The 14036-nt window shown below is 50.5% G+C and overlaps 1 protein-coding gene across 2 annotated transcripts; it reads right to left on the bottom strand.

Annotated features, from left to right (window-relative positions):
* Window positions 1–1153: 1153 nt before the first annotated feature.
* On the bottom strand, window positions 1154–13367 carry LOC142922649 (uncharacterized). 2 transcript variants are annotated; one of them, XM_076063481.1, is made up of 7 exons: window positions 12852–13367; window positions 12125–12249; window positions 10417–10654; window positions 8721–8882; window positions 3706–3888; window positions 2397–2468; window positions 1154–1272 (listed from the first exon to the last, which is right to left on the bottom strand). In XM_076063481.1, exons 3-7 carry the CDS (start codon window positions 10558–10560, stop codon window positions 1207–1209), a joined length of 627 nt encoding a protein of 208 aa, XP_075919596.1. In that variant the 5' UTR covers window positions 10561–10654; window positions 12125–12249; window positions 12852–13367; the 3' UTR covers window positions 1154–1206. The 2 variants fall into 2 exon arrangements, with proteins under 2 accessions (XP_075919596.1, XP_075919597.1); XM_076063482.1 differs by lacking the exons at window positions 12125–12249; window positions 12852–13367 and having other exon boundaries at window positions 10417–12118.
* Window positions 13368–14036: the final 669 nt, after the last annotated feature.

Here is a 14036-nt window from a genome sequence, read left to right as displayed (position 1 = left end):
GTTCCTTGTTCTCAGTGTCGTCGCAGCGGGGAACACACAAAGCGACCGTTTGGCTAACCATCAAACTTTTGGCTCGCACTTTCAGATGCGCTTCTGCGGCCATCTGGAACGCTCTTCCTTTCCGATATTAGGAAGCCACTGGAGCTACGCACTTTTACATCTAGACTGAAAACTAATATCTTTAGAAGTGCTTTTTGTGATCAGATTCTTGTACTTCCCCCGCACCTCTGACTAGCGCGGTTGGCTATGTACGGTGCGAAACGTCGTGAGAATTTTAGTGTTTTATTTTTATTATTTTATTATTTCCCTTCTACGTGACTTTACCGAAAGAACCAAGAATATGGTGCGAAAGTAGTTCAACATACATACATGAGAATCTTTATTTATACTGGAGGAATTCGATGAGCTATGAAGCTCATTTTCACAGATGGTCCAGAATGGAGAGGTCAGCAAGGTACAACAGCAAACAATACAAATGAAATGATAGGAGTGAAAAATAAAGAAAATGGTTAGCAAATCACTAAATATAAACAAAGGAATTTATTAATTACGGGAATCCGATTTATCAAGCTTGGGCAAGGCAGCAAAAAAACAACAAAACAGTCCCAGGCCACACCGAGATAACACCACACAGTAGTAGTATCTCAATAAAATGGCACATTAACACTGAGCTCGCATCTGGCTACAGCTCCAAATGGCTCACATGGCGGAGCCTAAACAGACTGAGAGTGGATTTCGGCAGAAGCAACTCTCTCACAAAATCATGGGGGGTTTCTACGCAAAAGAAGAAATTGCTTATGATAATATGGCTTTCCCCTTTCTGGCAATAAAACAGAAAAGGGAAAACCCTATTATCATAATTTAATACTGGCAAAGGAGGTCTCATGAAATAATTTGCTTGTTGGGAGAAGCAAACCTCATGGACCTTCTCCCTGAGATTTCCCTGCAGCACAACAATGCCAAACACCAGAAGCGGTGGCCTGTGAAGAATATTGGGGAAAGGCCAATATAGGTTGGACAGCAGACACGACAAAGCGGACAACTATTAACATCACGCAGGTAATGGTCAAAGTAATAAATCACATTTGCAAATAAACGTGACAGCCACATCCAGAGCACCAGTAATCTTCTGCTTCAGGATATTTACCTTGTCGGAGGGCGACACGCTGCTCCTCTTGTGCCGTCTCCGTGTCTTCGCCCGCTTGTTCACGGACTTTGTCTCCCCGTAGGTCTTGGGGCTCTCGCAAGTGCGGTGCCATTTTTGAGTGCTGTCTGAAAGAACACGGTCGGTTAGTTGAGGTTGGTTGGGTTTCGTGTGGCCACGGCCATATACACTGACGAAGTCACGGGCCGTAGGTAACCCACCCCTGCTCTAAGACGTGTAGGACCGGGTGTCTAGACCTGCTTCTGTACATACACGTACTACTTTGGAACGGCTCGTACAGTGTTGCCAACTCAGCAATTTTGTTGCTCGATTTAGAGGCATTTTTGGGGGTTTACCAAGCGACCAAATTTGAGTGACTTTCTGGGATAATTTTGAGGATTTAGAAGCAATTCCCGCTGCGTATGAATGTACGCCATTACATGACATTTAAAATGGCTCATCGACTCAAAAAAGCGCGCTCTTAGAAATCCTACGTCACTTTGCTATGGCACAGTGTCGAGTGCCATTTATTATAACTAGTCTAGGCATAATTCAGCCTTATTGAGTTAGCAACAATGCTGTCAAACCACTGTGTGCCCATTTTCCCCATTCATATTTGTGGCTGACATGTTTCCAACCTGCGCACGTATCACTGTGCACGTTCTCCGCCGCCTGGTGAGGAAGTTCGTTTAGACAAAAACAGTCAAATCAACTTGAGCAAGGCGCTTACCATCGAATGATAACACAGTACTCGAAGGTGTGCGCATGTTGAATTTCTTTCGCATCGTACGTAGCCAATCATGCTAATCGGAGGTGTGGGGGAAGGAGAACAAAAATGTAGCCGTAAAGAAATTAGTTTTGTAACCACTGGTGGTGCACGTGACACACGAAGTGTGTTATATTGTCGGGCTTTCCCGGGTATCCCTTGCAACAGGTGTTGTGTCTCAAGGTGTAAATATAACCATGTACACGCACACAGAGATACGAAGTGCACAAGTACACACAGACAAGCGATACAAAGACAAAGACCCCCCCCTTATAGCCTTAACAGACTGTTGGGGCAAGTGCTGTTAGCGAGCACCTATGAAGGCCGGCATAGCACACGAGGGGGTGGGTGGCCAGCACCACGCCCGGCCGCCTGTCTCCACAGTGGCGATGTTTACACACCGCGCCTGGTCCTCATTTGTGGCTGAGTCAACCTAGGGGAGGCCCAGGACCGGTTGAGCTCACATCCAAAGTCGGAGACACTCACCTTGAAGGACGTGACGGCTTTGTCATACGCCTTGATGAGCGCTGCGTCGTGCCAAATGTCAGAATCGTCACTCTACACAGGGCACACAACCACCACCACCATCACCACCACGACCCTTTTGAGTCGACATCGACCGCACGCGGCACGCTCAGCACGTGCTACGCTCAACACGCGGCACGTGCCACGCTCAGCACGCGGCACGCTCAGCACGCGGCACGCTCAGCACGCGGCACGCTCAGCACGCGGCACGCTCAGCACGCGCCACGCTCAGCACGCGGCACGCTCAGCACGCGGCACGCTCAGCACGCGGCGAGACCCACGGCGTTCCCCGACACCCGGAGCGCTGTGCGAGAGAAGTGACGTCCGTCCACTGCAGTACCAGGGCGCGGCGCAGTGCGGCGCTTGTTTTGACCATACTTCACCACGCTGGTACCAGAGCGGGTCTGTGAATGCGGGCGAGTGAAGGCTCGAGTACCGTACAGTGCTGACACACACGCAATTTGCAGGTTAATTGAATGCAAGTACACCGTCGAAACTGATAGCAAGAGGAAATAATATACCGAGCCAGTGGTAGAAATTCTTCATTTCGAGGGCGGCGAGCGGTGACTCGCATATGACCACCGCTGTTGATTCGCCACAAAGTAGTGCACTGTTGACTTCATTCACACCGCACTGTAGTGTCACTGTACAATGCACGTAAGCCCAACCGTGCACGCGCAGACAGCGCTGTACACGCGTGCCGTGCGAACATAACGTCAACAACATAACGTCAATAACACAACTACATAACGTCAACAACATAACGTCAATAACACAACATAACGTCAATAACATAACGTCAACAACATAACGTCAATAACACAACAACATAACGTCAATAACATAACGTCAAGAACATAACGTCAATAACACAACAACAACGTCAATAACACAACAACATAACGTCAATAGCATGTCAACAACATAACGTCAACAACATAACGTCAATAACACAACAACATAACGTCAATAACACAACATAACGTCAATAACATAACGTCAACAACATAACGTCAATAGCATAACGTCAATAACAACGTGTTTATTCTGCTTCGCGGTGCACAGCATACAGAAGAAGTGCATCCGACAGCCACGACTCTACTAACGCTACCCCCCACTCTCACCAACCCGCACTGAGCAGGCGAGGTGAAGTATGGTCAAGTTAATAAACCCCACGGGGTGTGCAGAGGCCCTCGTCCAGCAGTGGACGCGTGGAGCACAAAGAGGAGGGGGTATGGGAGAGGAGGAGCGGGCGCGACTAGTCCATCACCTGCCCCTTCTGGTAGACGACGTCTCCCCACGACACGGCCATGGACGATGGCGCGAGCGAGCGAGCCCGCAAAGAGGCCCCCCAGGAGCTTTGAAACCTCGCAGGAGAAGCGCGCGACTGAAGGTGGTGGTGGTGGTTGTTGTTGTTGGCGGTGGTGGTGGTGAAGCCAAGCCGGCCGGTTCCCTTACGTAACGAACACAGCAGCAGCAGCAAGGAGACACGCTGCTTTAGCTGGGTGTTGTTTATCGGAGCTTATCGAAGGCCGCCTCTCTCGCTGCCTCCGAGTGAAGGGAGCGCGCGCCCCAAGTGCGCCCTGAACGCCGCCACCGCAAACCTGCGACTCGCCGCCGGCGGCCATCTTACGCAAGGGAAGCGTCGCCCGCTGCTGTGAATGGCAAAGCCGGCGATGGGCGTCATCAACACGTCACCACTTCACCTCCCCACTCCCCACCCCCACGAAGAAACGGGACACGGGGATTGGGCCAAAGCGGGAAACTCTTCCCTGTGTAAGATGGCCGACAGGAACGCGTACACCGCGGCAGCGCTACGGACCCCGCCCCCTCCTCCCCGTCTTCCCCCCCCCGCCATTATCCTCGCCCGCTACCGCTATAGGCGCTGCGCGAGACGCCGCGTGATAAAAATGTTTTATAATTAATTAGGGCGCAACCTCGGTCTGTGACGTAACAAACATAATTGTTGGGGGCGGTGTCAGTTGACGTCACTGGCAGGTATCGAATTTCTAAGCGTCACATCCTGCGCGTCACATCCGGCGATGACGTCGCAATCGTCACAGGCTAAATACACGTGACGCTCGCACGTGACGCTCACAACTCCAACTGGCTCCTCACTGGCAACACGCGTGGTCAAGATGGTGCTGCTGTATGGGGTCAAGGCGTTTGTCATGTTGACCTTGATTCACATTACCGGATTGGTTGGTTATAAAGGAGACAGTGCCAACTACCCGACCCCGACTCCATTGGTCACACAGCCCAACATAGACCCCTTGCCATGCGTTGTGTCACAGCAGCTCATGGCCGTTGCGATAGTGATGATGGCTGTGATCGAGATATTCCTGTGGCGACGTTGGAGCTGTAACCTATCCAACACCGAGCGTTACAGCGCCATGCTGTGCGAGGAAAACATGAAGCTGTGTCAAAGAAGAAGCACGGTGGAAGACGACAACGCATTCCTCAGGTTCAGGGAGGCGGAGACGCGTAAAGACAATGAGGCGTTGCGTCTAGAGATACTGCTTCGGGAGAACGCAATGGTGCTGAATCCACAGATGCTGCGTGAAAAGAACTGGCTCGTAAAGAAGGAGAATCAACGGCTGCGTCACGAGAACGAGAAGCTGATTCGTGCCGCAGCCGCCCACGCTGCCACGGCCAACGTCACCGCCAATGCCGCGGACGCTCCCACCGCCGCGAACGCCGACGCCGATGACGCCACCACCGCCGCTATCACGACTAACGAGGAGACCTCCTTTGCTGCCACGGCCAACACCACATCGTCCACCAATGCCTCAGACGCTCCCACCGCCTCGAACGCCGACGCTGATGACGCTACCGCCTTCATCGCCGCCACTGACACCCCCACCGCCAACGTCACCAACAAGACCAAGAAGCTTAAATTTCGATGTCTCAGAAACTTCTTTCGTAAACGCTTCAATTTGACACGTTTAAGAGCCCGAATAAAAACATCACCCACATAAAGACAAAGGACCCCCGTATAGCCTTAACAGACTGTTTGGATAATGGCTGTTAGCAAGGACGTATGACGTACACGACCACTCCTCACACACACATGGACGCACACACACGCACGTCCCTGACTTACTAATGGGTTCTGTTCCTGAGGACCCTTCGTAAGCCGCATGGTTGGTCAGTCGGGAAGTAATAATGTACTGTATTTAAATGCACATATCCGTCGGTGTCATAAAATGTGTTATGGTTAAACCAAAAAAGGGAAGCACTGTTAAGCTTATAAATAAGAATTATTGTATATTTGCATGTAACACTCTAAAAAATGTACTGTATGGTAAATACAACTTAAAATAAAGTAACATAAAAAGAAATTCGTTTTGTTTTCGTTACCTTGAGTCCTGATGCTGGCTTGGTTGTGTAGGAGAAATTAATTGTTAATTAAAATAATTTTGATTTAAAGCTTTGGTGACTGCAGTAATTCATATTCTTAGCTCTTACGATAAAGTCACGTTGAAGGGAAATAATAATAAAATATATGTAAAATAAAATTCTCACGACGTTTCGACTGCAACACAAACGGCAAGAAACATTTGAAAAAATGTTTTTTTGCCGTTGGTTTTCACACCTGATGATGACTGCTTGTGTTGCAGTCGAAACGTCGTGAGAATTTTATTGTTTTATATATATTTTATTGTTTTATTGTTTCCCTTCAACGTGACTTTATCAAAAGAACCAAGAATATGAATCACTGCAGTCACGAAAGCTTTAAATAAAAATAAAGATTATGTTTTGGGTCGCGTAAATATCAATGCGTCGTGAAACCCGCACAAGTTATGCATATTCCCAGTTGTTTTCTCCAGTGCGTGCATCCTCCCTCACGCACTTAGCCAGCTCGTTGTAGGCAACTTTTATTTTACACTCGAACTAATCTGGAGCTGTGCCCTCTACCAGAAGAAACTCGACTCCCAGAGACCACTCTCGGTTGATGGTGGTGAAGAAGCCAAGGCTGTCGATCCCTTACGTAATTAATACTGCAACAACAAGGAGACACGCGAGTTGGTTGTCACTGGTGGCTATTGGCAGTGGAAGCCCGCGTGTCTTGCTGCCTCAGAGAGAAGAGAAAGGCGCTGGAATGCGACGAGAAAAAACTGACCTGCAACTTCAAAATCGCAAACGATTGTCACCAGCGGCCATCTTACGTGAGGGAAGCGTCGCCCGTTGTTGTTAACAGGAAAGCCGGCGATGACGTCATCAACACGCGCGCCCCCCCTTCACCTCTCCGTCCCCCCCACGCCGTGAGGGGACACAGGGATTGGAAAAAGCGAAACTTTTCCCTGTGTAAGATGGCCGACAGCAACGCGTACACCGCGGCAGCGGTCCCGACCCCCCCTACCGTCCCCCCAAACCTCCCCGCTACCGCTAGGGGCGCTGCACGAAAAACCGCGCGAGTTAAAATAAATAAATAGGGCGCACCTCGGTCTGTGACATCACAGACCCCATGTTTTTGGGGGGTTGGGGGGGTCAGCTGACGTGCCCGGCCGGTGTCGGATTCTAACCGCGTCACATCCGGCGATGACGTCACATTCGTCACAGGATAAATACACGTGACGCTCACACGCGATGCTCACACTCGAACTTGGCTTCTGTGGCAAGATGTTGCTCCTGCATGGAGTCAAGGCGTTCGTCATATTGACCTTGATTCACATTACCGGATTGGTCGATTATAAAGGAGACAGTGCCAACTACCCGACCCCGACTCCATTGTGCACAAAGCCCTACATAGACCCGCTGCCATGCGTTGTGTCACGGCTGATGGGCATTGCGATAGTGATGATGGCTGTGATCCAGATATTCCTGTGGCGTCGTTGGAGCTGTAACCTATCCGACGCCGAGCGTTACAGCGCCATGCTGTGCGAGGACAACGTGAAGCTGCGTCAAAGAACAAGCACGGTGGAAGACGACAACGCCACCCTGAGGGTGAGGGAGGCGGCGACGCGTAAGGACAATGAGGCGTTGCGTCGAGAGATGCTGCTTCAGGAGAGGGCGATGGTGCTGCATCCACAGATGCTGCATGAGGAGAGCCGGCTCGTAGAGAAAGAGAATCAACGGCTGCGTCACGAGAACGAGAAGCTGATTCGCGCCGCAGCCGTCAACGTCAGCACCTCCACCAATGTCACGGACACTCCCAACGCCGCGAACGCCAACACCAACAACGCCATCACCACGACGCCAACACCGCCGCCACTAATGCCATTGCCAAGACGAATAAACTTTCATTTTTATGGCTCAGAAACCTCTTTCATTCAACTCTTTCATTTTAAAAGTTAAAAAGCCAGAATTAAAACATCACACACAAAGGCAAAAGACAAAGAACCCCCGCATAGCCTTCACAGACTGTTTGGACAAGGGCTGTTAGCAAGGACGTATAACCTACACGACCGCTCCTCACACAAAGACTGTAGGGTCAAGTGCTGTTAGCGAGCACCTAATAAGGCCGGAACGGTACACGAGTGGGTGGGTGGCCAGCACCATGCCCGACTGCCTTTGTCTCCCCAGTAGCGATGTTTACACCGCACCAGGTACTCATTTGAGGGTGAGTCGACCTAGGGGAGGCCCGGGACCGGCTCAGATAATCGTCACTGTTGGCCGCGAGCGGGAATTGAACCCGGGTCGCCAGGATCATAGCGCAGCACGCTAACAGCTACACTATCGCTCACACACACATGGACACACACATGGACACACACACAAGTGGCTGACTTACTAATGGGTTCTGTTCCTGAAGACCCTTCATAAGTAGAATGGTTCGTAAGTCGGGACGAGATAATTTACTGTATTTAAATGCACATACCTGTAAGTGTTATAAAATGTGTTATGGTTAAACAAAAAAGGGAAGCATTGTTAGGCATAAAAATAACAATAATTGTACATTTGCCTGTAACACTGTAAAAAATATACTGTATGGGGAATACAACTCAAAATAAAGTTACGTGAAAATAAATTAATCCGATTTGTTTTCGTTACCTTGAGTCTAGTCACGTGGTAACACTGTGGTGGTATTGTGAGTAATGTATCACGTGGTAACACTGTGGGGGTATTGTGAGTAATGTATCACGTGGTAACACTGAGAGCCGCTTTAGGGGGTATTTGGCCTACTCTTTCACACGCTTTCCCCCAAGATGTGCGACCTGCCGATCGATTAACCGCTCTAGTCGGCATGTAACAATCGCTTTCAATTCCTCGCCTAACAACACTCGCTCATTCGTATGACACACACGGCAACGCTCAAGTGTCCCACCAGGCGAATGTGCTCACGTAAGGTGGAAAGCCAGGGAAGGGGGGAGGATGGGACAAGGGTGGCGACGGGTAGGCCCACGGTGGGACGCTCTGCTTCTGCTTGTGACCCTTCTTCCATGCTCCGTGCCCACCCTTGGATCTGCCTGGCATGTCGTAGTCGTCGGCGGAGGGGGCACTCTCCTGCGGCGTCGGCGCACACACGGGAACGCACATCGGAGAGACGCTTTCGCGCGATTCTGCATTCCTTAAATGACTACGGCTTGACCTCGTATAACGGACCGTGCTCATAACGACACCCCATTTATTACGAGCATAGCTGCAGTGGCGTTAATTCTCGTGTCGATTCGCATACTTCCACACAGCGTCCGGGTTACCTTAGCCACCCTACATATATAACGATCGTGCTCGCTGCCAAACATCCAATCATTGATGGGTTTTTCTTTTGTATTCTATGAATAATGTACACATGTACCTGCCTGTGTGTCATGTTTTAATTCAGCATTTGTTTAGGATGCCTGTTCAAATAAACCATTAGATATACACAGCGACACATTGACGCTGTCACGTGTTTCCTCAAGGTCCAGTTTAAGTTTTTCATTCCAGGTTCGCTAGTGGTTCGTTCTAAAGAGGAAATATCTGTATTTACATAACATTACATATGGGCCTTGAAACGACGCACTGCATTGTTGGCACAGCATGTACTTCCACAATGACAGAGATCCCCCGCATAGCCTTTAACAGACTGTTGGGGCAAATGCTGTTTGAGAGCATCTATTAATGCCGGCACGGCACGCGATGGAGATGGTTGGCCAGCACAATGCTTGGCTGCCCTTGTTTCCTCAAATGTGGATATTTACACACAGCACCAGGTGACCATTTAAGGCTGAGACAACCTAGGGGAGGCACAGGAAAAGATTAGATATGAGCCACTGTTATTGGTCGAACTCAAGTCGCCGGGTTCGGGGCATAGTGCACTCAACCGCACCACCACTGTGCTTCCATTGGCACACGTAAAAGATAAAGATCTTCTTGAATTCTAAACCATGTGGCAGACGAGTCTGAAATCTGACTTAAAAATCGATCGAAATTGCCTTCATGAAACGGGTTTTCTTTATGTTTTAACTTCTCTTCAAATGCAATGCATTTGGTTCAACGCCGCTCCACAGCTTTAATTCCCCACGCAGAAAAAAATCTTCGTCTTGCCGATCAACCTACTCGTATTGTTACGCTGCAACAGAAGGGCACCTCCTAACCTCCACCCTCGGTAACACGGCTAAAAAAAACATCGGGCTGGGTCCACGTCCTGGCGAGAGCCACGTAGCTGCCAACGTTTAGGGGTTAGGCTGCTTTTCTTCACAAATGTATCAAAAACTTCCTTTCCACCGCAATGAATGATTTATGCTATAATTTACAGCACTTCATGAAACCCTCTTGAAAGATGAAGGTCTCACCATGCGTATTGGGTCATGGAGGGGGGGAGTTGTTTGACCATACATCGCCATTTTGGTTTGTGCAAGATGGTCAATGTGGTCCCAGGACTGGTCTTGAAAAGTTACAAGTTTAAGCCTTGGGGAGGGGGGGGGTCGGGTTTTTGCACCACTGGCTCAGAGTAAATGAACATTTGCCCCATTGCATGTTTTGAGCAGGACAGGCAGCTCAACTCTCAACGAATCGATTAATCCGAATCCATCACAGCCCCGCCGCCCCGGCTCACCTTGCCGGCCCGGGACGCCGCGTCGGCGTCGCACCTCGCGGCCGCGTCGCTCTCCCCGCCGGCGCCGGCGGCAGACTCCGCCGCTGGCGGCAGAAGATCGGCGAGCATCAGCTCATCCTCGTTGCCGTAGCCCGTGAAGACCATGACGCACGTGCCGGCGCTGGCGTCCACCGACTTGATCGTGGCGTCGTAGACCACGCCGTCCTCGGACCAGGCAGCCTGGCACAGGTCGCCCGGCCTCCAATGGCACGCGAGAGGTTGGCACAGAGACGGTCAACGATTCACCCCGTCTAGCCGACGCGTGCCACTGGAGCAAGCGCTGTTGGCACACCTACGAAGGACGGCATGGCGCAAGAAGGCGGCAATGCGGCCAGCACCACGCCTGGCTGCCTCGAGTCTCCACAAAGTAAACCGCTGTAGTCTGCGCTCCACCAACGGAAGAAAAGCAAAAGTACATTAACTCTCTCCTGAAGAGCTCCCGTGGCTGGAAGACCTCGACATCGGCATTTAGCTGAGGAAAATTGCCATCCGCAGGACTGTGTATGCTTACGTACGATTTGTGTTCCTTGTTCTCAGTGTCGTCGCAGCGGGGAACACACAAAGCGACCGTTTGGCTAACCATCAAACTTTTGGCTCGCACTTTCAGATGCGCTTCTGCGGCCATCTGGAACGCTCTTCCTTTCCGATATTAGGAAGCCACTGGAGCTACGCACTTTTACATCTAGACTGAAAACTAATATCTTTAGAAGTGCTTTTTGTGATCAGATTCTTGTACTTCCCCCGCACCTCTGACTAGCGCGGTTGGCTATGTACGGTGCGAAACGTCGTGAGAATTTTAGTGTTTTATTTTTATTATTTTATTATTTCCCTTCTACGTGACTTTACCGAAAGAACCAAGAATATGGTGCGAAAGTAGTTCAACATACATACATGAGAATCTTTATTTAGACTGGAGGAATTCGATGAGCTATGAAGCTCATTTTCACAGATGGTCCAGAATGGAGAGGTCAGCAAGGTACAACAGCAAACAATACAAATGAAATGATAGGAGTGAAAAATAAAGAAAATGGTTAGCAAATCACTAAATATAAACAAAGGAATTTATTAATTACGGGAATCCGATTTATCAAGCTTGGGCAAGGCAGCAAAAAAACAACAAAACAGTCCCAGGCCACACCGAGATAACACCACACAGTAGTAGTATCTCAATAAAATGGCACATTAACACTGAGCTCGCATCTGGCTACAGCTCCAAATGGCTCACATGGCGGAGCCTAAACAGACTGAGAGTGGATTTCGGCAGAAGCAACTCTCTCACGAAATCATGGGGGGTTTCTACGCAAAAGAAGAAATTGCTTATGATAATATGGCTTTCCCCTTTCTGGCAATAAAACAGAAAAGGGAAAACCCTATTATCATAATTTAATACTGGCAAAGGAGGTCTCATGAAATAATTTGCTTGTCGGGAGAAGCAAACCTCATGGACCTTCTCCCTGAGATTTCCCTGCAGCACAACAATGCCAAACACCAGAAGCGGTGGCCTGTGAAGAATATTGGGGAAAGGCCAATATAGGTTGGACAGCAGACACGACAAAGCGGACAACTATTAACATCACGCAGGTAATGGTCAAAGTAATAAATCACATTTGCAAATAAACGTGACAGCCACATCCAGAGCACCAGTAATCTTCTGCTTCAGGATATTTACCTTGTCGGAGGGCGACACGCTGCTCCTCTTGTGCCGTCTCCGTGTCTTCGCCCGCTTGTTCACGGACTTTGTCTCCCCGTAGGTCTTGGGGCTCTCGCAAGTGCGGTGCCATTTTTGAGTGCTGTCTGAAAGAACACGGTCGGTTAGTTGAGGTTGGTTGGGTTTCGTGTGGCCACGGCCATATACACTGACGAAGTCACGGGCCGTAGGTAACCCACCCCTGCTCTAAGACGTGTAGGACCGGGTGTCTAGACCTGCTTCTGTACATACACGTACTACTTTGGAACGGCTCGTACAGTGTTGCCAACTCAGCAATTTTGTTGCTCGATTTAGAGGCATTTTTGGGGGTTTACCAAGCGACCAAATTTGAGTGACTTTCTGGGATAATTTTGAGGATTTAGAAGCAATTCCCGCTGCGTATGAATGTACGCCATTACATGACATTTAAAATGGCTCATCGACTCAAAAAAGCGCGCTCTTAGAAATCCTACGTCACTTTGCTATGGCACAGTGTCGAGTGCCATTTATTATAACTAGTCTAGGCATAATTCAGCCTTATTGAGTTAGCAACAATGCTGTCAAACCACTGTGTGCCCATTTTCCCCATTCATATTTGTGGCTGACATGTTTCCAACCTGCGCACGTATCACTGTGCACGTTCTCCGCCGCCTGGTGAGGAAGTTCGTTTAGACAAAAACAGTCAAATGAACTTGAGCAAGGCGCTTACCATCGAATGATAACACAGTACTCGAAGGTGTGCGCATGTTGAATTTCTTTCGCATCGTACGTAGCCAATCATGCTAATCGGAGGTGTGGGGGAAGGAGAACAAAAATGTAGCCGTAAAGAAATTAGTTTTGTAACCACTGGTGGTGCACGTGACACACGAAGTGTGTTATATTGTCGGGCTTTCCCGGGTATCCCTTGCAACAGGTGTTGTGTCTCAAGGTGTAAATATAACCATGTACACGCACACAGAGATACGAAGTGCACAAGTACACACAGACAAGCGATACAAAGACAAAGACCCCCCCCTTATAGCCTTAACAGACTGTTGGGGCAAGTGCTGTTAGCGAGCACCTATGAAGGCCGGCATAGCACACGAGGGGGTGGGTGGCCAGCACCACGCCCGGCCGCCTGTCTCCACAGTGGCGATGTTTACACACCGCGCCTGGTCCTCATTTGTGGCTGAGTCAACCTAGGGGAGGCCCAGGACCGGTTGAGCTCACATCCAAAGTCGGAGACACTCACCTTGAAGGACGTGACGGCTTTGTCATACGCCTTGATGAGCGCTGCGTCGTGCCAAATGTCAGAATCGTCACTCTACACAGGGCACACAACCACCACCACCATCACCACCACGACCCTTTTGAGTCGACATCGACCGCACGCGGCACGCTCAGCACGTGCTACGCTCAACACGCGGCACGTGCCACGCTCAGCACGCGGCACGCTCAGCACGCGGCACGCTCAGCACGTGGCACGTGCGACGCTCAGCACGCGGCACGCTCAGCACGCGGCACGCTCAGCACGCGGCACGCTCAGCACGTGCCACACGCTCAGCACGTGCCACACGCTCAGCACGCGGCACGTGCTGAGCGTGTGGCACGCTCAGCACGTGCCACACGCTCAGCACGTGCCACACGCTCAGCACGTGCCACGCTCAGCACGCGGCACGTGCTGAGCGTGCCACGTGCGGCGTGCGGCGCGTGCCACGCTCAGCACGCGGCACGCTCAGCACGCGGCACGCTCAGCACGCGGCACGCTCAGCACGCGGCACGCTCAGCACGCGGCACGCTCAGCACGCGGCGAGACCCACGGCGTTCCCCGACACCCGGAGCGCTGTGCGAGAGAAGTGACGTCCGTCCACTGCAGTACCAGGGCGCGGCGCAGTGCGGCGCTTGTTTTGACCAT

Source organism: Petromyzon marinus, unplaced genomic scaffold, assembly GCF_048934315.1.
Source record: "Petromyzon marinus isolate PM22_M1 ecotype Great Lakes invasive population unplaced genomic scaffold, UKy_Petmar_22M1.pri1.0 PM_Scaffold_133, whole genome shotgun sequence".
Lineage (NCBI taxonomy): Eukaryota > Metazoa > Chordata > Hyperoartia > Petromyzontiformes > Petromyzontidae > Petromyzon > Petromyzon marinus.
Note: the sequence above shows the minus strand (reverse complement) of the source record. Positions and strands in the feature narration are given on the sequence as shown.